At 42.5% G+C, this 24,099-nt stretch overlaps 1 protein-coding gene across 1 annotated transcript in view; it reads left to right on the plus strand.

The window, feature by feature from the left end:
* Window positions 1–24,099, plus strand: part of LOC138537061 (IgGFc-binding protein-like) — a 198,609-nt gene that overhangs the window by 58,095 nt on the left and 116,415 nt on the right. The window contains exons 12-15 of the mRNA XM_069641427.1: window positions 6,745–7,031; window positions 14,111–14,385; window positions 19,057–19,646; window positions 22,859–23,426. Coding sequence (XP_069497528.1) covers window positions 6,745–7,031; window positions 14,111–14,385; window positions 19,057–19,646; window positions 22,859–23,426 — 1,720 coding nt within the window. The remainder of the gene's footprint in view (window positions 1–6,744; window positions 7,032–14,110; window positions 14,386–19,056; window positions 19,647–22,858; window positions 23,427–24,099) is intronic.

The raw sequence follows: 24,099 nt of genomic DNA on the forward strand, positions 1-24,099 counted from the left end.
CTCCCGATGAAAGATTGTGAAAGTCATTTGCACCCCATACAAACCCCAGTGTGCGAATGGCTTTAATGCGATGGTAGGTGGGCGGACATGGCCTTTAATGGGCCACAGCCTGGGCTAAGACCCTCATTTCTCTCGAGCCTGCCTTAGCTCGGCCTGGAAGGCCATATGTCCGCCCTCCTAGCAGGGCATGAAAGCCGTAATTGGCAACCATTGAATATTGTAGAAAGCACAACATACCGATTGTGTAGATAACACATGGCCTGCAAATGAAGAAGATAGGAACTACGAGTTTGCCTCACCTCCGTCACTACAAAACACAGATACAACATTTTGATGAGAAACATAATTGTATGATTGCCTCTACAGAGTCTGGAAATTACAAAACATTGAAAAAGATAACAGTGAGAGGCACATTACTTGCCGGTGTCCCATTAAAACCTCAAAATACCCAAAAGTATAGATTTCCTCAAGGAGTCCTTGTTCAATGCTACCAGTAGCCCTATTCTATAGAAAACCTTTGCACTTATGTCACACCCAGTTTAGTTATTTACATGTATAAAAACAGATCTCCTAGCACTAAGTAGCACTTTTTATAAAGAGGACTGTCCCAAGAGAGCAACGCTGTGCAGTACCCGTCTCCTAGCTACACTTAGCTTGCATAGTGTGACTATCTGCCATGACATTATTCCCATTAAGATTGCTCTATTTCAGTGGACAAGCCATAAGATATAAGATTCCGTTTTAATGTTTTTTAATGTTTTAAAACAGTGAAAAGTCAGAAGATCACAATCACTACTTGATTTGTTCTGGGGGAAGGGAATCTGATTCTGGTGCTTGCCATTTAATAACCATGCGTTTTGTACACACTCCTTAACATTGGCTTTTTTGCAGAGGTCTTTAGAAAGTTTGAATTTATTAAATTAGTAATCTTCATTCATTCATTTTAATGAATTTTTAGAGCACCTTTCCCCAAAGGTGATGAACAAAACATATCGAAAAGCAGCAAAATCACAAGAAAATGTAAAGATGATTAAAAAACAAGAGCGAAAAGCAGGCAAAATTAACTGGAAAGAGAAGATATAACATGAGTTTTTAGATTGATTGGAAAACATGAAGACATGTGGCAGATTGAAGTGAGAGGGGAAGAGAGTTCTAATGTTCAGGGGCTAGAACAGCAAAGGAACAGAAACGAGAAGAAGCCCAGGGGGGATTTGTGGACAGTTAAGAGAACTACATTTTGTTATCTGAGAGAACGAGAGCAATGAAGAAAGATAAGGGGGAGCCAAGCCATGGGTACATTTGAAGACAATTGAGAGAAAGTGATAGAGGAGATGTAATTCAAAAGGGAGTAGTAAAAAAGAGAGTAGAGAAGATGTAATAGAAGACCGAGTGAGTAAAGAAATAATAGGATGAACAGGAATGTGAGCCTGGGATTCTCCTACTCCTGCTACCTACACAATGGCATGGCCATTCTGGGTACTGCAATGCTCTGCCCAGCTGCAAGGTTCTGGATCAGTCTCTCCGTGCCTAGCTGCCCTTCCCACAAGCTATAGATCGTTGCCTTCTCCACTGAGGGCAACCACTAGCATACCTCTCTCATATCTCAGCCTAGTAGGCAGCAAACCACCAGTTCCCGATCTCCCTAGCACAGCTTCCCTTGTATGAATCCGCCCAAGGTCAATTTTCCTCCCTGGTGTTACTTGTCCTTACACCCCAAAGGAGATGCACAAAATCATTAAATGTGAACATTTCCAGCCTGGCTCAAACCTAGGCCACCCACCCAGCAATGCAAATTTCAATGCCCACCGGGGCCAAAGTATCATTACTTCAGTTTTACAGTGTGCATCACTCTTCCATCAACCCACAGCATGTGCCCAGCATAAGGTCTACCAACTAGGATGCAAATCATTGAGTTTGATGACAATATAAAATGCACCCCTTTTCCAATCAATGCAGTTCCAACCATGCATAGCCGAGTGAACCACGCTAGTAATTAATGCTTCCAAACTCTTTCATATGCTCTTTTTTTACACAGATGGCGGGCCATATCTGAAATCGGCATGCATGTTTAAAGTTTCCACATGTCCCTGTCATTGTCTCCATGAAAGGAGAGTTCATGTCTGTATTTCCAAAACCTATCAGTAAGGGGAGCACAGTCATGTTTCGAGTCTTCTAAGCATTGGCAGTCAACACAGCACCAGGCACTCTTCACCCTGCTTTGTTCACTGGCCAACCAGCTTGCCACATTCAGTCAAGGTCACAGCCTCATGTACTGCCCAACCTGCCTCGTTCACTTACCACTCTCTTCCATTGTCTTTTCTCTGGGCTGAGTTCACTGGCCTGCCTGCCAGACTTCCTCATTCACTGGTAACCCACCTAATTCACAGATTGGTTCAAGGATCTAAAATGATAGGTCTTTTGAGATACTAATATTAAAACACAGTGGCAACTAATATTAAGACACACCTGTCACACTTGCCTTGGCTGGTGTGACTAGCATGGTGTGTTAATATCACTACGCAGTGGGACTAAATGAACTTAATTTTGAAATGTTGCTGTGCCTCCATGCCTGTTAGGCCATTTCAAGATGGGCGTGTCCTCTTTGTTGTTGCCATACTGTTTTGTTCTTGGTGTGGGCCAGCCCCTGCCTCTCCTCCCATTGGTTGCCTTGGCCCCTAATAGCCAATTGCTGCAACCGGGGGCAGGAGCCAGCCACACCATCAAAGGCCCACTTCAAGGGCACTGTCTACCCCTGTCCACCACGGTACGCCACAGGAACTCCCCATGTGAGTATGTGTGCCATTGCCCCCATGTCAACCTGTGTGCCCCCTGCCCCTGTGACCACCTGTGTGCCCCCTTGCCCCTGTGACCACCTGCGTGCCCCAATGTCACCTTGTCAACCTGTGGGCCCCATTGCCCCAGTGACCACCTGTTGTGTCCCCCATGCCACCTTGTCAACCTGTGTGCCCCCCACTTCCTTTTTCCTTGTCTCCCCATACCCCATGCCTCCGTGATTATCTCCAAGGCCTCCTCCATCCTACCCCTTGCCTTCCTTACGGGTCTCTTTGCCCCTATCATCCCCTGCTTGCTTTACTCATCCTGTGCCCTTCCCCCTTCATTCTCCTCCCCCTCACTCAACCCATCCCCACCTCCTCCCCTCTTCTCCCTCCCTCTGGCAAACTCCGGCACTACCCGAGTTGTCGTCAGGCATAGTAATTGTAGCTGCCTGTCTTTGTACCAGCTTGCACTTCCCCACCCTCCTCCTCTCCCACCCCTTGTTCCAATTTAAGGTCGGCACTACCCCAATTGCCGTCAGGCATAGTAATTGAAGCTACCTTCCTTCTGTGGCTATCCTCCTCTCCCCACTTTTTCTTTGTATTATCTAAGCACTTACTCCTATCACTGTCCCTTGACCCTGATATGAGATTGTTTGTCTCCACTTCTCCTCCTTGTCTTCTCCTCCCTCCCCCTCCCAGTACTACTTTAATCAGTCGCTGACCCTTAAAATAGTCACTTTTTTGTTCCTCTCGTGTTCCCTTCTCACCCCTCCCCCACTCCTCCCCTCGTCCCCCTCCTCTTGTCACTCTTGCACTGCAACAAACAATTGCCATCAGGCATAGTAATGTTACTGTAACATTACTATGCCTGACGGTATTGTCTCCTTGTTTTCCTCCCTCACCTCTCCCTTACTGTTTCATGTACTTTTACTATCTGTTATGATATGATATTTAATCTCACATTCTGATTTGTTTCAAGGACCTGTAAGAATGTAACTGTATTCTCCCATGTTCCTTCCCTCCTTGAAGCGCTTTGAAACGCATTGTGTATAGACGCTATACAAATAAACAATCAATCAATCAAGATGCCGCCCACATTCTTTTAGGTCCCCACTAATACACCTCAAGGGTAGAGTTAAGTGTGCTGCAGTCTGGCAGTAGGACATGTTTTTTGGAAGATCATGGACCAGCTTGATTACCTTGGGCTGAACGCTCTGCAATCTGTTTAGAGCCTGAGAAGTTTAAGAACTGAAGCACTGCTTGTAGCACGGCCGCATCCGCAAGTGCAGAGTTAAGTGTGCTACAGTCTGGCAAGCTGCAATTCTGTAGTGAATAGTGTGAAGACCTTGAGTGGAAGGCATGCTCTGTTTTCCGGGTGGAAGTGGATTGAAATAAGCGCCTGAGTACTCTATTAAATCATATCTGCACATACAGTTATGGCGAGAAGATCAAAACCCAAGAATGGTCGTTATAACTTATGAACCATGCAATGCGCGGATGGGTTGTAGTGAACCTAACCCACAAGCCGAGGTTAGGGTGGGCAATGTTAATAAACATCCACCCATGGTGAACATATTGTTACCTATTCATTACTGACTTTGTTGAGAAAGAAAATGCTCGCCTCTCAACAAACAACAAGGTCTGTAATGATCTTCAATTAGATGCATCTATCAGATATAAATCATCAATCATAGATTATAATTCAATTTAAAATCTATGTTATTCGCTTCAGACATAAATCACAAATAATATGACAACTGGCACGGCTGTGGAACAACTAAGGCCCCATTCAATTGATCTTGCTGAACGAACACCGGAAATTGTTTCTCCAAGTCATTGTTTGTCAAACCCGCCAGAGCTATTTGTAGACAGAACTGGGGACGCGATACATCCAGACAGTGTGTATAGTAGGAATACACTGCCAATGGCAATGGGACTATTACAATTTTACAGTTTGCCATCATGATTTTATTAAGACTATGCAACATGATACATAAAGACATTCGCCTACAGAGGGTATCATTAACAAGAATAGAAAAACTATAGGAAATGTTAAATGAAGTTAATACCAAGCGCATTGAGAGATGTCGACTTAAAGGGATAAACATTTTAAAATCAAATAAGGAGCAAATAAACACTCCTCCTATTCAACACCTAGTGAATCAGCAGTTGTGGGAATTTCTATACTGCAGGTATTGAAAAAGGCTAGGAAAAAGGAAAATCGATGTCTAAAAAAAGAGGAACTAAGAATAATAGTGACAAGGAGGTTAGCAAGGTGATTATGGAACCCTAATTCCAATGACTCGATTGTTTTAGGAAGAGTATCAAGTGACTTTTGTGGGTAGATGTTTCACACCTGAAGGGGTCTCCTTGATCTCGATAATGGAAAATGATCATAGAATAGCACAAATTAAGTCACCAAAGATCGCTGGTAAACAAAAATAAATGACACCATTGGATAGTAATGTGTTTACCATAAGAAAGCTGTTTCTCTCAAGGAATGATATATTAATAAATTGCTCACAAATATTACAGCTATTTAATTTTATCCCACAATTACATGTGATCATTTCGAGCAAAATTGACCATATGGAGTTTGTTGAGACCTCAAAAACACCAACCACTAAGGTGCATTGCTATGTGAGTGAGACTGTCGATTTAGGTAAAGCGCACCTGCACAACCTCCTAAAAATAGGATATGATTTGGATACAAATAACAGTCCCAGCAATGATAGATTGGAGGTTATGTTGGTGGAGAACGGGCCTAGGAAGACATTCACTAGAGCTGATGAAAGAGAGTCAAAAGCATTGGCATGTGGAAGTACTAAGGGTGTCACTCTTGAAAACTCTGGTTAATCAAACGATGATGACTTGGATATAAAATAAGTATGCCATCGAATGACTGCCCTTCCGTTCCTGAGAAGTTCGGATGGGTGTTATGTACACACGAGTGGATGGTGTTATGTACACACGAGTGGGTACGGGTAGCAGTATTGTGTACACAAGCACCTCGCCATCCGATCCAGAGGAAGTGACAGAGTTTCAAAAGGGTACATGGTTTCTAGTGAGACTCTGGAATGTTGATCCATGGTGGGGAACTCAGATGAAATTCACTCTGCTGAAATAAGGGTGAATTCTGTGCAGAATTCGCCCTCCTTTGCCAATTTCATCTGCAGAGAAAAACTGACCATTTCAGATGCTGTCTTGACTTAAATTTCACGTGGTATGCAAAATGTCATTTTACCCGAAACGTTGGCCTATGACATGGATGTTGAATTTTGGTTTTTGTCAACACTTTTGAGTAAAAAAAAGACATTTCAGGAAAAAAAAGTGAAATTTGTATATCAGTGAATCAGTAAAACAAATTTGCTCCACCATTGGAGGTGATTTTCATCAATTCTTTTCACTGGCTGAAATTTTGCCCAGTTGTGACTTCGAAATGATGTCACTGAAGACAATGCATAACTGTGCGTTGAGTAAAATCAAAGTCGCAAGTATTCCACACTGCACCTTCTTGAAGACATAGCAAATAGTTGATGCTCTTATTTGTTTTCAAAATCCCAAACAGTTCATGCAGAGAAATGGGATTTGTGAAACAATTAAATGGCTGCTTTAAAAAGCCCCAACAAGGGATTTTATTGAAGAAAGACATTCACTTTGGCATCAATAATGGGCTAGGTCTTATTGTTGTCTATGTCTATTTTCTTTGCACCTTTGGAAAGTGGTATTTTTAAAGTAAACTTATTCTCAAAGTGATATACACTATCAAGGAGTTTCTAGTGCAATGCATGTATTTAATGCAAGCAATATATGCTTTTAGGGTGTTATTGTCCATGTAAAATTGTTCCCCATTGGACTAAATCGATCCAATGTCATGTTCAAAACCTGAATAGTTCAGCTCTCAGTGTTGGAAGTAATGTTTTATTATCTGTCCAGGCAGGCAATAAATTACCCATTTCTATTTCAGATGAACAGTGTCAAAACGTCACCCCCAACTCAGCTTGGAACACTGGGTAACATCACTATGACCAAAAGTGCCATTACTGTGGACACGCCTTTTGGGGTCCGGATCTTCTACAATGGGATCAGCATGCTAACAGTGCAGGTCAGACCCCAATACCAGAACCAACTGCGTGGGATGTGTGGCAACTACAACGGAGACAGGAAGGACGACAAGGCAAAACCGGATGGAATGCTGGCACGAAACGATGCTGAGTTTGGCAACTCCTGGAGAGCGAACATCAGTTCAACAGGGTACGTGTACTTTACATCACAATTATTTCAATAGGAAACAGTAACGTCAAAGTGGTGTTAAATAAGGCACCTCTGTGTTCCCAGCAATGTGTACTCAAAGTTGGGCCAGTGGCAAGCTTGTTTTGATTAATCAATATCAGTGTGTATGTGATAGCTATGGTGAGCAACACAAGGCATGTGTTTTAACGTGTGCATGATTAGCTCTGAAGACTTGCCTCTGAATTAGGGTCCTTTACTGGTCAGCCATGTCTTTTTGCCAACTTCAGCTCTGAGTGAAAGAATGGCTTGTGTGTAAAATTAATGTAAAATGAATGACTATTGGGCCTAATTCCAGTACTCCAGTATGATAGAAGGTAGCTGTAAAATGGCAGTAGTTCCTTGACCGCCATATTGCTGCTCCGCCGTGTTCCTGATTTCAGCGGAAAGGTGGAGAATGCACTATCAGCAGAAATCTGAGGTGAATCATCCACTTTATCGGTAAAAATCATCAGAATCACCACAGCAGAATTAACGCTAGCAGTGTTTCTCAAAATTGCCCCTGGATTCCTATGGACTCCAAAATGCAGACTAAAAATGCCATGCCAACACTTATACTCCCATGGTAAAGCTACAGAAGTCAAGTGGCAGTAATGGTAAACGTGTTTGGCAGTAATCCCTTCAATTTACCTCTAAGTCACTGCCAAACTCATAATGAGGACTGTTTCGTACGACTTTCAAGGACACATCTTAATCCGACAGCATCAACATGGCAAGTTTGTTTATCAAACAGAATATAAATATTGAACCCACGTTAGGTTGTGACTAAAAATTCAAATCAGCAGAAAAAATAGAACAAAAGTCTAACAGCCTTAGATCAGCTTATGCATTCATCTCTTTCTATAGCAAGCACAGGGCAATTATGCAAACTGTAGCCTCTGCTGTCACCAAGGTATACATTCTTTACACCAAGTTCATGGGCCACATTCCTGATACCACAGTACCTAAAAATGGTCAATGATTATTAGCACTCTGGGTATGGCGAGCAGAAAATCAGGCAGTGATGTTCTGGCCAAGCTGAGTTCTGTGTGGCCCTCAGATCCGTTCTGCAGCTGGCTCCCTTCAGCCTGCAGGAGCCACAACAACACCTGCAATCATAACACAGTGCTAATTAAGCCTATCATCCAATAACAAAAAAAAATATAAGTTATATTTATCTATCCGAGGGTTCTATGTTGTTTCATCTTTGCTAAAATCACATTTTTGTTTGTTTTTACTTTTAATGGGAATGTCCTCTAACCTACCTAACCACAACCACTCCTAACCCTTCCCACCCTTCAATGCCTCAAACCCTTAAACATATACATTCATGTTTGCACTGCCAAAAGTTGATTTCAGTGAAGAAAATTAACACCATATAATTGACTGTAACAACAACATTGAGTGATACCTGTGGAATTTCTTATGCCAGCCCATACTGCCGACAGTCCTTTTTCTGTCTTGATTAAGTCTCCATAATCGACATTAAAAACAGACTCCAGCAGAAATGACCAGCTTCACAGATGCAACAGATACGTTTGATTTTCAGTTTTTGTAAACTGGGTGACAGGCATGTGTTATGATTTTGGTTTCTAATGGCGATAATACCCTTCAGTGCAGGGCTATCCTGGTACTAACTAATTTAGGTTCACTGCTTCAGACAAGCCCTTAACTTGGGCATTGGGCCTTTACCGTCAAGTGTGATACCGTGGTGGGTAATGTCAGCTCATTAGTAAATGGCATACTGCCCATATATTTAAAGCAGACCCTCATTATTTGACCTCTCCTGAAGTTGAAGATTTCATAAATTTATCCTCATTCCAAAATGGCTGGAAAAGAAGTATATGCCTAATTTAAAGAAACCTGCTGTAACACAATGTTGTTGATGACTTCCCAAATGTTTTACACGCCCTTCAGTTAACTGGCACAGTGTGCAAACACATGCCACTAGTGTGGGTGCACCTCACATTTGATACAAATGACCATTCCATATTGGATAAAGATGTAGGTATTTGACAAGCCTAGGAAATGTGACGCTACAGAGAATCTATGCATTATTATGAGATCACCACCAAAGAATAGCCAAAGGTGCACTGATTCTTGCATTTGACTGTGGTGTGATCAAGTACATTCTGCTTTCTCTATTGCGTATCTGGGTCTGCATTGAATAACCGAGCTAAGAGGCTAACAGAGCGATTGCAGTGAAATATACAAAGGTTTAGGGTATGGGCTCCATAATAAATTCACATAGTGGTTAACTAGCTAAAAACATCTAAACAACGGAATCCATAAATTGGTTTTCTATATCACTGCTGCTCAAACACAGAGTCATGATCAGTGACAATTTTGCAGAAAGAGAGTCTCACCACAATATTAAACATTCGGGCAAGTGTGCAGCGTAGCTTTTCCAATATTACAGAACCTTTTCAATTAGCAGTTGGGCAAAATATGCCCTAGTGCAAAACCATACTCTCTGAATGCATTTTTGCACCTGTGAAAAGGACCGGGCCAAGGGCAAAACTTGCTGTGGTCAAAGATGTATTGAAAAAATAGGAAAATGTTGGTCCTAGTGCTCATTACACCTACCGTGGTGTTTAAGAGATTTTATCTGGGGATATATACCTTTTATTGTAGTAAAATGGTGGTAAAGTATTATTGTAATAATGCCCTTTATAGAGTGATAATGCTCCCCTTAGAATACCCTAAAACCTGTATTTCATCCCAGAGTCTCCCCAAAAGAAAGTTACTAGACTTAATACGCTTGGGTTTGGACAGTGTCACTTGTCGCCCCCAGCCACTTATCTACGAGGCTGGGCTACTGCCTTGATTGCAGGTCTGTTATGCTGTAAACATGCACAGAGGAAACACTGCACACTCACACACACTGCCTAACTAAAAAGGTCCACAATATATCATTCTCATGAAATTGTTTACTGTTACCCTCTTGCCTTTGTGAGCAGATTAAATACAATGACCCAAATTCCATGAAGTGTTTCAGACACAAAATTATTTTTATAATGTGTATTTTCCTTGACAGATAACTTACCACTTGTGCACAGCAATTACTACATGAAATATACTTGTCATTGCAAATGTGGAACAACGGGAAAAAGAAAATGAAAACAAACAATTTCAAAATAAACACTACTCAATAATAGAATGAATTGTAATCAGCTCACCCCGACCTTGGATCGTGTGACTTGGCAGAAGCCATGCTAAATAAGAAAATCTTGTAACTTTTTAGAAAACCGTTTGCTTGACATGGAATTTTATACATGAAAAGAACTCCTTGTGGCTGCCAAAAAAAACTATATCCATTCAAGCATGCTCTGTTAGCTCTGGAACACCACTCTGGCTTGGTTTGGCAGCAAATGTCATGTTGCGACCTCCACACACTGCAGCCTCACAGGGATGACACGAATTCTATGCCAGGATAAATGCTCCCCCGTCTATCGTCCGTCTTCTGCTATCTCCCAGTAGGTTTTGCGGCTCTGCCAGTCTCATGCTCCTGCTTGTCTGCTGTTCATCTGCACACACACCCTCTGTCTCTTTTATTTAAGTGCTGTCCCTGTCAATCACTAGAACCTGCCTCTTTTCCTGACGTGCACCATCATCCGAGCTGGCCTCAGTAATTTTCCCCTTGAAGGATAGTTTTACAAAGATATCTGCTACAATTCCTTCCTGCGCATACATTGGTGCCTTTTCAACAGTGCATTTTCCTTGCAGTGTGTGTAATGAAATCACAGCCAATAAACTGTGCCTGCACGCTTTCTCTCCATTCTAAAGAAGCTCCTCACTTTTGAAATCTCATCTGATACCACTTTGCACTGATTTGTTAATGACAGGTTACGGATTACGGGGAAGGGATTGTTAATTCATTAGATCAGGTTAATAGTTACACAGTGCAAACCAGACAGATGACCTGTGTAACCTGAATAGACCATTTTAGCTATGATAAGTACAGTTTAAGAGTGGCTAGTCTGTCGACATGAAACTAATCTTAAAATAACATTTCTCAAAAAACAACCCCACAACACACCACAATCAAAAATATCCAAGTCACTTAAATCGTTAAAATGACAGAGGGAGGATAGCTTAGGGTCAAGGTGCTCACCTTCGAAGCAAGACGACACCGAGTACCACAGAATTGATCCCCGGGTCCATGCTTAGAAACCTCTGGGTATTAAGCACGTTATAAATAACCTATCATATCATAATCAAGGAATGTTATGACAACCACCGGTAGCCATGAAACAAAAATGATAAAAAGTGATGTGGAGGGTGAAAAAGGATGAAATGACATCAAGCTAGAGGAGGGGAAGGGGTGTCAATGTGTCAATTCTGGACTCTAGGACCCAGGAAATAATGATAATTCCGGTGGTTGTATCTGCGTAGGTCGCATATAGCTGTGGTTATTCCATTGCTGCAAATTCCTCTTATAGTTGTGGGTGCTGAAAATTACTTACATAGCAGTGGTTATTGAAAACATGTATTCATCGCAATCACCTTATTTCGGGTGTCCTAGACTCCACAATTTCACATGGTGTCCTCCTTCACCCTTTCGCCTGTTGTCATTTCATGCTTTTACCCCCACCAAAAAGGTTTTTTTTCACTTTTTGTTTTAGGCTATGCATAGCTATTCCTGTAATAACAACTGTTATCTTTCGCATTGAACCAAACAAAATGGCGGTTTTCTTTTATGAAAAAAGCCACTCTGGTGCAAAGCAGCATGGGAGATATAGCTATCATTTTTCGAGAATGGGTCACCCCCTTCTGCATAAAATATTTGTAAAACTATTGGATGCAATAAGCTAAGGGAGGGGGTGGAAGAGCAAGTTGTGGGGGAGCCCATGGCAACCACTTTGAAAAAATGCAGCCAAATCCCTCATGGGATTCAAAAGTTATTAGCAATTAATTTTTGGAGTTTCTTATGTATCTCGATACTAATCTTAACTATAGAGTGGAGACTGCCACACTATAATATACAAGCAAACACATGTTTAATGGTTTGTATGTTTTCAGGTCTGATTTAGAGCTGCAAGCATTCGTGCATACAGTAATAATTGCTAATAGTTTTCTTAATGTTTGTTGCAGATGTTTGATTCTTGGGAATTATGTCTTATCTGTGTGTCATGTGGGTTGTGTGCAACACTTAAACTTATAGAGTCAAATGTAGATACAGATACATCGGCATTATTGGCACTTCTACAAATCTAGACTCACCCAAAACGCACATAAATACCAATTGTCTGTTGTCTGTGTTGCTCCAGGCACTGAGTGTGCACACAGCTCAGGAAAGGGGACTACTGGCTGTGTTTAAGGTGTGCTCGTGAAGATATTCATGCAATTCCAATGTTAGCTTTTCAATTCACAACCCACACTCTATGCAATATCTTATTTTTAATGTAATTTACTGTCAGTGAATCTAATTTTGAACTTCTGGTTAAAAGAAATGATAATAACCCTACAGCATTTTTATTTTTAAATGAGGGGCTCACAATACACTTTCATGAAATTTCAGTTCGCTTTAGCACACACAAAATGTACTTGCTTAAACAAAAACAAATGTTTTCGCATCGTTTCTATTTTTTTAACTCTTGAGGAAATCACATTAAACCATTTAGTTAATCAATGGCAACCTGTGTGGCCCAAAGTTGTTGCATTGTACCTGAAAAGGAGGCCTTTGCTCATGATGTGAACCAGCCATGTAGCATTAAGACCTAGGCCAGCAGTGAAGGGGGATGTCAAACCCATGTCTCTGAAGATGAGCTTAATAAAATACAGCTCCAATACTTCCTAATGCCAGGCAGCACTGCCCCTTCTGCATAACACATATAGGAGGGGCTTCTATACAATTCACCATGAACTCCCTGTGAAAGGTATCCTGACATGCCAACCCATCCCCAGCACAAGCACCCCCGCCTATCAAGATGCGTTCAGGGAACCGTCTCCACTAATGCAAGACACATCCTTATTCAAATGTCTTCTGTGTTATGCAGGCTCTGTTTTTATGTTATCCAAGTTTACTGCCAAGGAAAGTATTGTTGTCTAGGGTTACAACATGTCAGTCTCTTCGTCTACAGGATGCACATGAACAAGTACACCGCTCCCCAGGCATGTGTCTTTGTCATGTTGGTCCCCTTTGATCTCCAGCTGCCGTGGCACGAGGACTCACAAACGGCATAGCCAAACTGACGATTTTGAGGGTTGTCAATCCAATGCTCCCGGCTGCCCCCACAGGGTGACGTTTACTTTGTTTGTGGAAATGTTTTCGTTTGGCCTTTTTCGAAACCCTGCTTTAGCTGGGGTTTCCAAGGTATGGAAGCATGGCATGGGACGTTCAGTTAGCGTGGTTGAGTTTTTACACCACTGCTCGAGAGTGCCCAAGTTGCTTCAGACAGCACATTCACCTAAGTCTATCACAAGTCTGCCTACACTGCCTCTTTTCCCCTTACACTTTACTGTCAGATTTACCCGGCACCTCAGTGCCCTGACACCGGCTCTCCTGCCCACATAGCCATTTTCTCGAACTTACATTGGCCAGATTCCTGACAGAACCAGCCTCACATTGGCTCTGATACATAACCATTTACACTGCCTCATGCGAGATAGCACTTTAAGTAATGCTATTAAGGCTGACGTATTTTTTCAAATAAATGGGGGCTTCCTTGGTTCATTTTCTCTCAATTGGAAAGGAAATAGAAACTGATGTTCACACGTATGGGAGTGCAACCATTAACAATGACTACTAGCACCCTCTTATAGCAGCCATCAGAATCCATCCCAACTGTTTCCCATTTTATACCGAAAGGAAATCTAAAGATTGCTGGTTTCAACAACATCATTCATCTTTGTTATGCTAACTATGAAAATGCAGACATTAACTGATTTGTACATTGGGAGATCGCATCTAAGTGGTTAGCAAATAGTGCTGGGGTGTTGGAAGGGAGGCAGTAGTTGTGAAAGTGATAATTGTTAAGAAAAGAACATGTCTGTCTTAACATTTGGAAAGGAGAAGGAAGTTTGAAACATGACTAAATACAAATGTTCTATCGTTTTCTCAGATGTGAGGAAGATTCTGGTGTCATCAGCAATACTGACAATTGCACTAATTTGCAAGCTATTCAAGAGCAGTGCAGGATTATCACCCTTCCATCGGGTCCCTTCGATGAGTGTCACTGGTACGAGGACGCAGATCCATTCTTCGCCTCCTGTGTCTATGATCTCTGCTACTATGGCACCAACAAGGGGATGCTCTGCACGGCGGTGGCATCCTACGAGGCGGTCTGCCAGCTTCACAGCCTGGTGATTCCAGACTGGAAGTCACAGATGCAATGTGGTAAGGTTTCTGCTATACGCTGGCACTCTCGTTTCTAATTGGCAACCTTTACATGTTTTCATTTACAATTGCCCTGATTGCATAACTAGCAAACCCCTCGAATGCCAGCACTTTATAGCTACAGTTTGTAAGTGATTAGAATCCTGCACACACCCAAGTCGGACCCAGCATGTAGTGTGCAATTGAAGTCCTTATTTATTTTTGTCTATAAGTTTAATAATCTGAACGATATACCACTCATATCACACCCTTCTCCTGGAACCCCGCCACCCCCCGGTCACACTGAACCAGGAATCAGGCAAGTTTGCAAAGGTAAATATTTATTTCTGTATTTAAAATTTAATCACAATATATTTTAATAGGTAAACAACAATCACCAATGGAGTGACAGAACACAGAATATTATCTTTAATACATTATGAATCAAGTAATGAGTACACGAAAATAAATGCAACAGAGAAAAGAATACTTTTGTGTTTGTTTGGAACAGAATATCAGTCCCACCTTCCCCCTTCAAACACAAGAGAAAAACGGAATTGACTTCTCAGCTATCAGTCAGAATGGCTTTAAAATTTCTTTAGAATTGACTGGGCAAAAACACCAAATATGGTCAAACATGTTTAAATGATCATAAATTCCTACGGGAGCCGCTTTGAACAGTTTCACAAGTCACAAATAATGATTTAGTCCAGAGAAAGCATTTGAAATCTCAAAGCCCAAGTCAGAAACAATTTAAAGCTATTTCACACGTGTAAAGACATGTCAGAATTGTAATTCACAGCAAACTTTTCCTTGCGTGATATTCACGATAACAGGAGAATCACACGGGTTTGGGTTATATGGATAGCTAAGGATGTTAGGTCCAAGTAGGAGTTGAAATTTCGTTTCTATCATAAAAACTGAGGGAGTTATAGAGGTTTTAGCAAAGGTTAGTTTTGTAAATTCGGCGCAAGAATGGAAAACAGAAATGCACTTTGAAAATGAAAGATGGGTTTGCTTACACTAGATTATGACTATGAAAATGAGAATGTCACATGTGAATTTCCACAGTTACATGGCCAGCATAACCCTTCATGTGTGATACTCTAGTTTCCGTTCTGGGATTTACTTTTCTTACTCAAAATCACTAAGGACTTATGATTTTATATAACAAATCAGAAAAATCAGCACACGAAAGGTTCTAACAAGACTATGATTCTGCATTAAAAGATAGGATGCGTTGAGGTTGAGATAAGTCAATGCAAAGATACAAGAGGTCACTTTTCTTCCTATTAATACTCACAAAATAAGTTATTAAATTGGACCGTCAGTTCCGGTCATGGACTGGATCTGGTCTAGGAAGAACAGCACATCAGGCACGGGATTGGATCAGCTTGGCCAGTCACCGGTTTTGCACAGGATCTGTCCTTCTTGTTTGTGGATATTTCAATCAGCTGGATAGCGAGTTCATCAGGCAAGACTAGTGGTGGCAAGTCATAGAATTTCAGGATACTGGTTCAAAAGGCCTTCTCACACCACAGTGCTTCCTGGGTTGCAAGAATGAGTTTGAGGATTTGGGCCATGCTAAAATCAATAGTTCTCTATTGCTGGCAAGAGTTTTGGCATCTGGATATGAAAGGATGTGAAAGCTGGATGTAGAATGCTGGATTCGAGTGCTTCGCCGGAATCAGGAAAGTGACAGGATCAGCGAGTCCCTATGTGTGTCAGCTGTCTTCATTTATGCTTTAAAATGACATCCCAAAGTGGGTGTATGGGCCAGTTTAGCTAAGCTTGCCCCTGTGAGCTGGGATTGGGTCAAAACTTAATCTCTGCCTTGCATTTGAATGATTGGATCAAGGCTGGATGATGTCACATTTTATGGTTTGCTTTACAGTCCTCAGAGACCTCCCTTTATCCACTGGTCTCAAAATCGGATTTTCTACTAAATACATATTTCTACATTGGTCACCTTTAGATAAATCACACACAAAGATGCCATATTTTATGTAATAGCTGTTCATCAAAATCTCACAGCTGTAGGATCTTGGTCCAGCTTTCTACAGAATTTTGTCCTTTTTGCTATGAACACAATTTCCAAACTTTATGCAAATTTCCACAAATGTGTGTATTTAACAAAGGAGTGTGTGTGTAAATGTTCACAATTCTAACACGAATACCTTTCATATAAAACCACATATATTGCCATTCTTGTCCAGAACATGTTACCCGGTTTTGCCGCCTCTTCAAACGTGCATCCACAAATTAGATTCACAACTCTGTCCTTGGTATATTTTTCTCCCTTTTGGATGACAAGTTATGATTCTTTTAAGAATTGTTCTTTTTTCATGTTTAGCAACAGATGGTCTGCCCCTTTGTGTCTCCCTGCAGTCCAGGGGCATCCCCCTCCTTATTTGTTCCTTCCAGGAGCCATTTAAGACCACCTTCACACCTCCATTTCCTGGGCTGAAGCTCAGTCATTGTTCCTTCTCTTTCTATAGACAAGAGTCTGTCTTAACCCACAGTTACCATATCCTCGTGAGTTTCAGCTGAGAGGAAGGCCCTTCTCCTGGGAGAACCTGGTTTTCCAGTTCTTGCAGCTCAGCCAGGCTAATTAACTTTTTAAATCCAGCAAAACCGAAACTTGTTAAATCAAACATAAATACATGACTTTCTTGGCTTTACATCTGAGGGATCAAAACACAACTAAGATCTGTATTCCTTTTCACAAAAATCCTTTTTATGTTTGCAAATCCAGCAGACCTTTTAGTTTTAGATCACTTTAAAGTTTCATCAGTAACCCATCTGACAGCTGTCATTCAGGTGGCCCAGGGTACTGCACCCAGGGCTGTCATTTTACAGACAATCCAATTTGTCTGATGAATGTTTTGTTCTTCACATTTAGTACTTTGTATGTTCACAATGCTTCTTAAGATTACATGAATTTTAGCGACAAACAAGATTTTGAATGTTGAGAAATGTTGTGTTATAGGTATTTTGGAGTTTTTAGCAACAACGCAAAGGTCATTTGTAGGCACATTTTGGGGTCTCACTTGCAAAGTGCTGCTTCTCTCTCTGCACTCTGTCTGCTGGTCATGGAGCCCACTGGCACATTTTCTGCAGGGTGTGCTCTATTCCACCACTAATGCACCATGGGTGGCTGGTTGTGCATCCATCTTTTTGTGTGCTTGAGAACGCGGTTTTTGTAGGTTGTTGGTGCACACAAGGGTTTTGCCGTCATTGTTGCAGTTTCTTTCACCATAACTGGCAGTGTGATGCCGCATAGCATATCGGAGTGGGTCAATACATCCCATAAGTTGGGCGAATATGTATGGGTTGGGTCAACAAGAGTGTGCATCGATTGTACCAGGCTTGCTGGTTGTTGACTATGGAATGAAGCAAACACATATTTATTTCCTTCACTGTGTATGACATTTAGAATTGTGCACACTATCCTACATGTAGTACTGTGCTCCTTTAAGTGATGAAGGGAACAACAAGATGTTGCCTCAAACACAGTCCCATTCTCTATATCCGAAAAGTGAAGCAAGTTTAATTCTCTTCATTTCCAAATTTCCATATGAGCGGAGCGACAGCCAATCAGGTTGCTCTGATTCCGGGCTGAATCACATGACACTTTTGTACATTCAAAACAAGCTCACAGCTGCTCCCACCTGCCACCATCTTCCCTGCCTCTGCCCATCAACTCCCTCGTCCAATTCTCCTTCCATGTTCCCATCACTGACCCCTCAGTTGTGCTACCGCACTGCTTTGCAGCTCACAAGGGAGCCGGAAGCCATGGAAATGGAAGAGGGGCTCCACATCCACCTTCAATTTAAATGGTGGTAATGGTGGGTGAGTGTTTGTTCGATAAGACGGGCTACAGCAAGCACACAAGCAGTTCTTAATCAATTGCTATTAGACCCTTGGGACATAAGCTTGGAGTGTTAATAGCAATAATCACCGGGCCCGTAGGCTTCACAGTCTGGTAAAGACTTTGCGCATCTCTCTTCGGTCTACAGGACCCATGTTTGAATCTTGGCAGGGTGAACTCAGCACTTCATCCAATCAGTGGTTGCTCTATTGAGTACCATTGTGCTTGGTAATAGGAACACTTATTACTGCAGCATCTTAAAGTGGGAGGAGGCTATCATAATGTGATGTGTAGAACACGGTATTGTTGTTCTGTAAAGAAGCAAGAAAATGTGATATTTGCAGGTTTTCTCAATATTCTTGCTGTAGTACAAATGCTTTTTTTAAATGGTGCCAGCTAAATAGATATATAATGCCAGGTTTCTCTATTACATATGAACCAATCCAAAAAGGTGGGCAAAAAGGTTTGTTCCATTTTTGTCCTGGTAAAATCAATGTTATGTGGCATGATTTGAAGCAAAGCATGGTTTATTCACTCATGATTATGCAGGCAGCAAATATGGGGCTCAGTTAATGTTCTCCAAATGTAGCTCTTATAAATCATCTCACATGTGTGTCTGTTTTCTGGGACAGTCTTTAGGATGTAAGTATACAAGATCTTGTTTGTTTTAAGCTTATGTCCAATCGCAACACCGCTCTGCAGGGGAATGATGGCCAGGCTCTCCAGAAGCCAGAGAATTAAGGTTCTGTTTGCCATGATTAACATGTAAGCTGGGCTTTAAAACAATAACAATTCACGTTTTATCACGTTCATCTCCACAGATGACGACTGCGCTGAGAACAGTCACTATGAGCTCTTTGGCACTGGCTGCCCAACCACCTGTGCCAACCTTTACCAAAATACCACCTGTACAGCAGACAGCATCGACGGATGCATCTGTGATGAAGGGTATGCGCTTCACGCCGGCTCCTGTTTACCCGTGAGTCAGTGCGGCTGCACCATGAATGGGCTCTACTACAACCTGGGTGACGAAGCCTTCCTAACAGACACCTGCAGCCAGAAGTGCACCTGCATTGCCCAGCAGATGGTGTGTGAAGCCCACACATGCGCAGCACTGGAGCAGTGCAAAGTCATGAATGGAATCAGGAAGTGCTACCCGGTAGACAGCGGCATCTGCTGGGCCTTCGGGGATCTGCACTACCACACCTTTGATGGAGTCTCCTTCGACTACCAGGGAACCTGCAAGTACACCCTCAGCAAATCTAGCAACACTGGCAGTCTCACCAACTTTAGCGTCATGGTGCAGAACGAGCACCGACTGTCGCCAGTTGTGGCCTGGACACGAACGGTAGAAGTGAACGTCTACGGGGAACAGATTTTGATCGCGAGTGGAAGCTTTGGAAGTGTTCAGGTGAGGAAATTGAGCGCCACAGTACTTATTTACATGTCACTGCTATTTGGCCATTTATTAGGCAGCCATTGAGAAACTGATGGCTTTCACTGTGATATCTACAGACATGCTGGCTCAGCATCACCAATGCATGGCCAGACAGGTGCTAGGTGGAGAGGGGGTTCTGAAAACTGGATCATGAAAAGGGAACGCTGGTGATTTCCTCGATTTAGTGATATCACCCTTGGGTTGGTGTCAACAAACAAAAAACACCGCGGAGCTCAGTAACAACAAAGAGGACTGATAGCTGGGCCTTATCCAAGGGCAATGTAGCGCTAACTGATTCCAAAGTTGCTTATGTGAAGTATAATTGTACATTCAAAAACATTGCACCAGAGCAAGTGAAATTTTGCAAGGTATTAGTAGAAGGGCAAACATTGTCTTAAGAAAGTAACATTCTTTCAAAGCATGTTCGCACCAGGGTAAAGTTTACACAAGACTTAATAAAGAAAGACATTGGGCCTCATTACGACCGTGCCGGTCCGGAGAGAACGGTGGTAGTAAATCTGCCACCACCGTTCTTTCCGGAACGGCTGATTAAGAGTCCTGCTGGCGGGAGGTGTCACTCCCGCCAGGTCTGACCTGGCGGGTTTAACACCACCCGCCAGCAGGCGGACATGGAGACACCGGCACCATTACAGCATGGTGCCGGTGTTTCCACTTCCCCATTCCCATGGAGTCATGTGGGACTCCAAGGGAATGGGGATTAACAGAATTCTTCAGCCTCCGGAATTCCCGGGTCACCGGGGTCATAATGCCCCGGTAATTCCGGGAATCACGGAGGTGAAATGACAATACGAGTCCGGCGGTAACTTGCCGGATTTTCCAGCTCGGTTACCGCCAGACTCTTAATGAGGCCCATTGACACCAGTGCTATTTCCAAAATCCATTTCCAGAATATATTTTTGCGCTTTGAATGTTTTTTTCTTGGTATTAATCTTGTACAAACCTGCACTTGCACCAGTGCAAAACCTCTGGAGTGAGTAAGGGGCTGATGGCCTGATCCTGAAGACATGGTAAATGCAGCGTTACTGCACGCGGAGCACTTCATCAGGGACACATGCTGCATCACTGAAAGTGTTGCTGATACTCCGGAGCCGTAGCAGCACTTTCGGTGAAGTAGAAATGTGGCCTGGAAACTACACTTTGCACTGGGTTCTGTGCTTCCTGTATTTTATTTGCTTTAAACGTTTGGACCCTTTCTTCAGAGCACAGTTAGTGCAACAAAAAGCAAAGATAATAACCTATCATTTTATGTCCTAACGGTGTCCTGACGCGGCCATCTTGTAGCTCATGTATGAATGAAATGAGCAAGGATTGTTTGAGGCTGCCGAATAGGCGCAAAGCTGCCTGTCTGCACTAACGGCACCGCAAGGGGTGCAGAAGTGCGAACCCTTTTCTAATAGTGCAGAACTGGTGCTGTGCCTTTAGAATCCACTTGCACCAACAGCCCCGGATTGTTTGTGGTCACCAGGACTGTTGACACGCCACAAGGCGTGAATATGGAGCAGGGAATGAAAGTGCCGGATTCCATTTCATCCTGCCACGCTCCTACTGCTGCACAATATGGTGATATTAATCGTGCCCTGAGTCATTGAACCGGAAGCTTGCATGAGGGAGTGTGTGAATGCGCAGCCAGTCAATAAGAGAGCTTCCGCCTTAGTAGACACTGCAGCGGCTGCTACTGCCTCATAGCGCTACCGTGTAGAGCGCAGACCGCTTAAGCAAGTCTGAGAGCCTTCACCATCACAAGGAGCCTTAAAGAGGAACACAGAGACATTCTGCTTAAATCTTTAACCTCGTGAACAATTCTATTAAGAAAGCTTCAGTTGAAACTTTATTTAGATAAACAATGTTGAAAGATGTTCACACCTATTACTGACTTCCCAACAGTTAAAACAAAGTTGTACATTGAAAACCAATTCCTGTGTTTGAATTTTTCCTTAGCGATACCAATATGCAAAATTGTGTTTATCAGAAATAGGCAGACAGGACGCCAGTGTGTGTGAATCCTTGCTTGAGGGAAATGTGTTCTTTAATTACAATTAAATAAATGCTAAGTTTAGACAACCACCTCCTTCTAGTCATCTCCTCCTCAGTCTGGAATGTCATTAATTCTCCTGAAATTCCAACAGAATTCCTATTGTTGCCTGGCAGCCCCTCCCCCGCCGCCCACCCCGCACAGCATCCGTCCCTCGGCCTGCAGTTACCAGAGTTCATAATGCAAAAATACCACTCTGAGAACTGGACAAATATTCATGTCCAAAAGCTAAATCGGTGGCTGTCACCATGTTTCCCTGCTCTGTTGCCATACCCTGGAAACGTCGCTTGGAGTTTATCACAGTTGTTTTGCATATATTTGTAAAGTTAAAACATGTATTTGACAAAGCACTGCCCCTCAATGACCAAATAGGAGAATATCTTTCCTAGAGATAATAATGATTTATAAAGTTTACCAAAAAAAGGCTGGTTTGTGCTTTGTTTACTTTTCTAGCGGGGGCCGGATTTGCACTGGTGCTAAAAAGTGAGCAAATGCTTTCATAATACAAAATGGTCACAATCCATATGATCTTAACACGTTTGCACGCAGGCAAAAATAAATCCAGCTGTTTTTGGTACTATGTTTGCTGCATAACATACAACAAAAGGTGTCTACTACATTTCTTTTATGTTACGCAGCACACATAGAAAAAAAAAAACAGCCTGCTCCTATTTCCCCAGGTGAAAACATTTTAGATAATACCAATGGAGCTAAACATTTTTGCACCATTCTCTATTAGTAAAGTAGCAAAATTGGAGCTAAATTCATTTTCTCTGTTTTTTGCACAAGTGCAATTCTCTGATATTCTGCCCCCAGTACCTGGTCCGAGCATAATTAAACCACCTGTGGGGTAAAGGTCGCAGACTCTAAGCATCCAAACGAAAAGAACACCTAATTCATTCATTACACGTAAGATAAAATATAGAGAAAGAAGAAGGCAAGAGGAAGAGAGAGGAACAGATAGATACATGAGGACTGCTAGAAAGGCCTTATGTGTGTGTTTACTGAGACAAAACGCATAGAAAAATGGTGCATGAACGTGCGTCAGAAGTTGTGTAAATACAACAGAGAGTAGAATTTCATAAAACAAAGGTTTTAGCACGTCACTAATGGATGTTTTCTCTTAATGTAGATCAATGGGGACCTGTCACTTCTCCCACTATCGCTTCAGTCTGGGAAAGTACAGGTCTACTTCAGTGGATCCTCTGCAGTGGTACAGACCGATTTCGGCCTCGTGGTGTCCTTCGACTGGTCCCATCATGTATCTGTCCAAGTCCCGGCAGCTTACTCTGGATCTGTATCTGGCCTCTGTGGAAACTTCAATGGAAACAAGAGTGATGATCTCAGGATTCCCGATGGCTCCCTGGTGAGCAGCGCAGTCACGTTTGGAAACAGCTGGCGGGAAGACGACGATGACTCTGATTTCCACTGCATATACACTGACAACCCACCTGTGTGTGGTGAGGATATGGTGGCCCAGTACAGCAACCAGAGCCACTGTGGAATCATGAAGGATCCCGCCGGTCCTTTTAGAAACGGCATCAATGCTGGCACTGATGTCTTCTTCAAGAACTGTGTCTATGACATGTGCGGGACAGATGGCGACCACGCGACCCTCTGTGATATAGTTCAAGGTTATGCCCACCATTGCCAGAAGCAAGGCATTACCATCCAGCCCTGGAGGAGCCTCATTGGATGTGGTAAGTGAACATTTGATTACTCAAATATCGCTGTCACTGTGACAGGTCATTACCGCAAATTGAAATGTAATTTTGTTTGTCTACAACTACAATATCATTTAATGTAAACTATTTTGTATACATTCCATTGCAGTGAATGTATTTCTGGGTAAATCCACACAGAGCAGCCCTGGATATACAAATTATCATTGTAAGCTCCCACTTTTAGCAACTCTGTGCAATGTTCATCAAGGCATTTACCAATGGTTTGTAGATTTCTTTACAAACCAAGAGACACACTTCTCCCCTTTTCAGTGCCATATTATAGGGATGCTATTATTCTGCACAAAAAAAATGCAGAGCTGCACAAATAGCTTTTAGTTGGCATACATTTTCAGCATGGAACCGAAGAGGAACAACGTTAACTACACCTTGCAAACCATAACTGTTCATCATCTTCTTGCATTTTTAAAGATTTTATAGGACTGCGCAACCTGATGACCATTCATGCAGTTGTCAAACACGACTTACCCAAAAGTCCTTCTCAGTAAATGTGCAAGTGTTAAAGATAGCGTCACGAGGGCGCTGCGTACCTGTTCGTCCGGTTTGGGGTCTCGAAGATGATGCCAGACTGTCTGATGTTCCGTGGAGACGTAACTGATGGCGCGGGAAACCAGCCCAGCCCCAGCCCGAA

The sequence above is a fragment of the Ambystoma mexicanum genome, chromosome 1p, assembly GCF_040938575.1.
Source record: "Ambystoma mexicanum isolate Mex_15411 chromosome 1p, UKY_AmexF1_1, whole genome shotgun sequence".
Taxonomy (NCBI): domain Eukaryota; kingdom Metazoa; phylum Chordata; class Amphibia; order Caudata; family Ambystomatidae; genus Ambystoma; species Ambystoma mexicanum.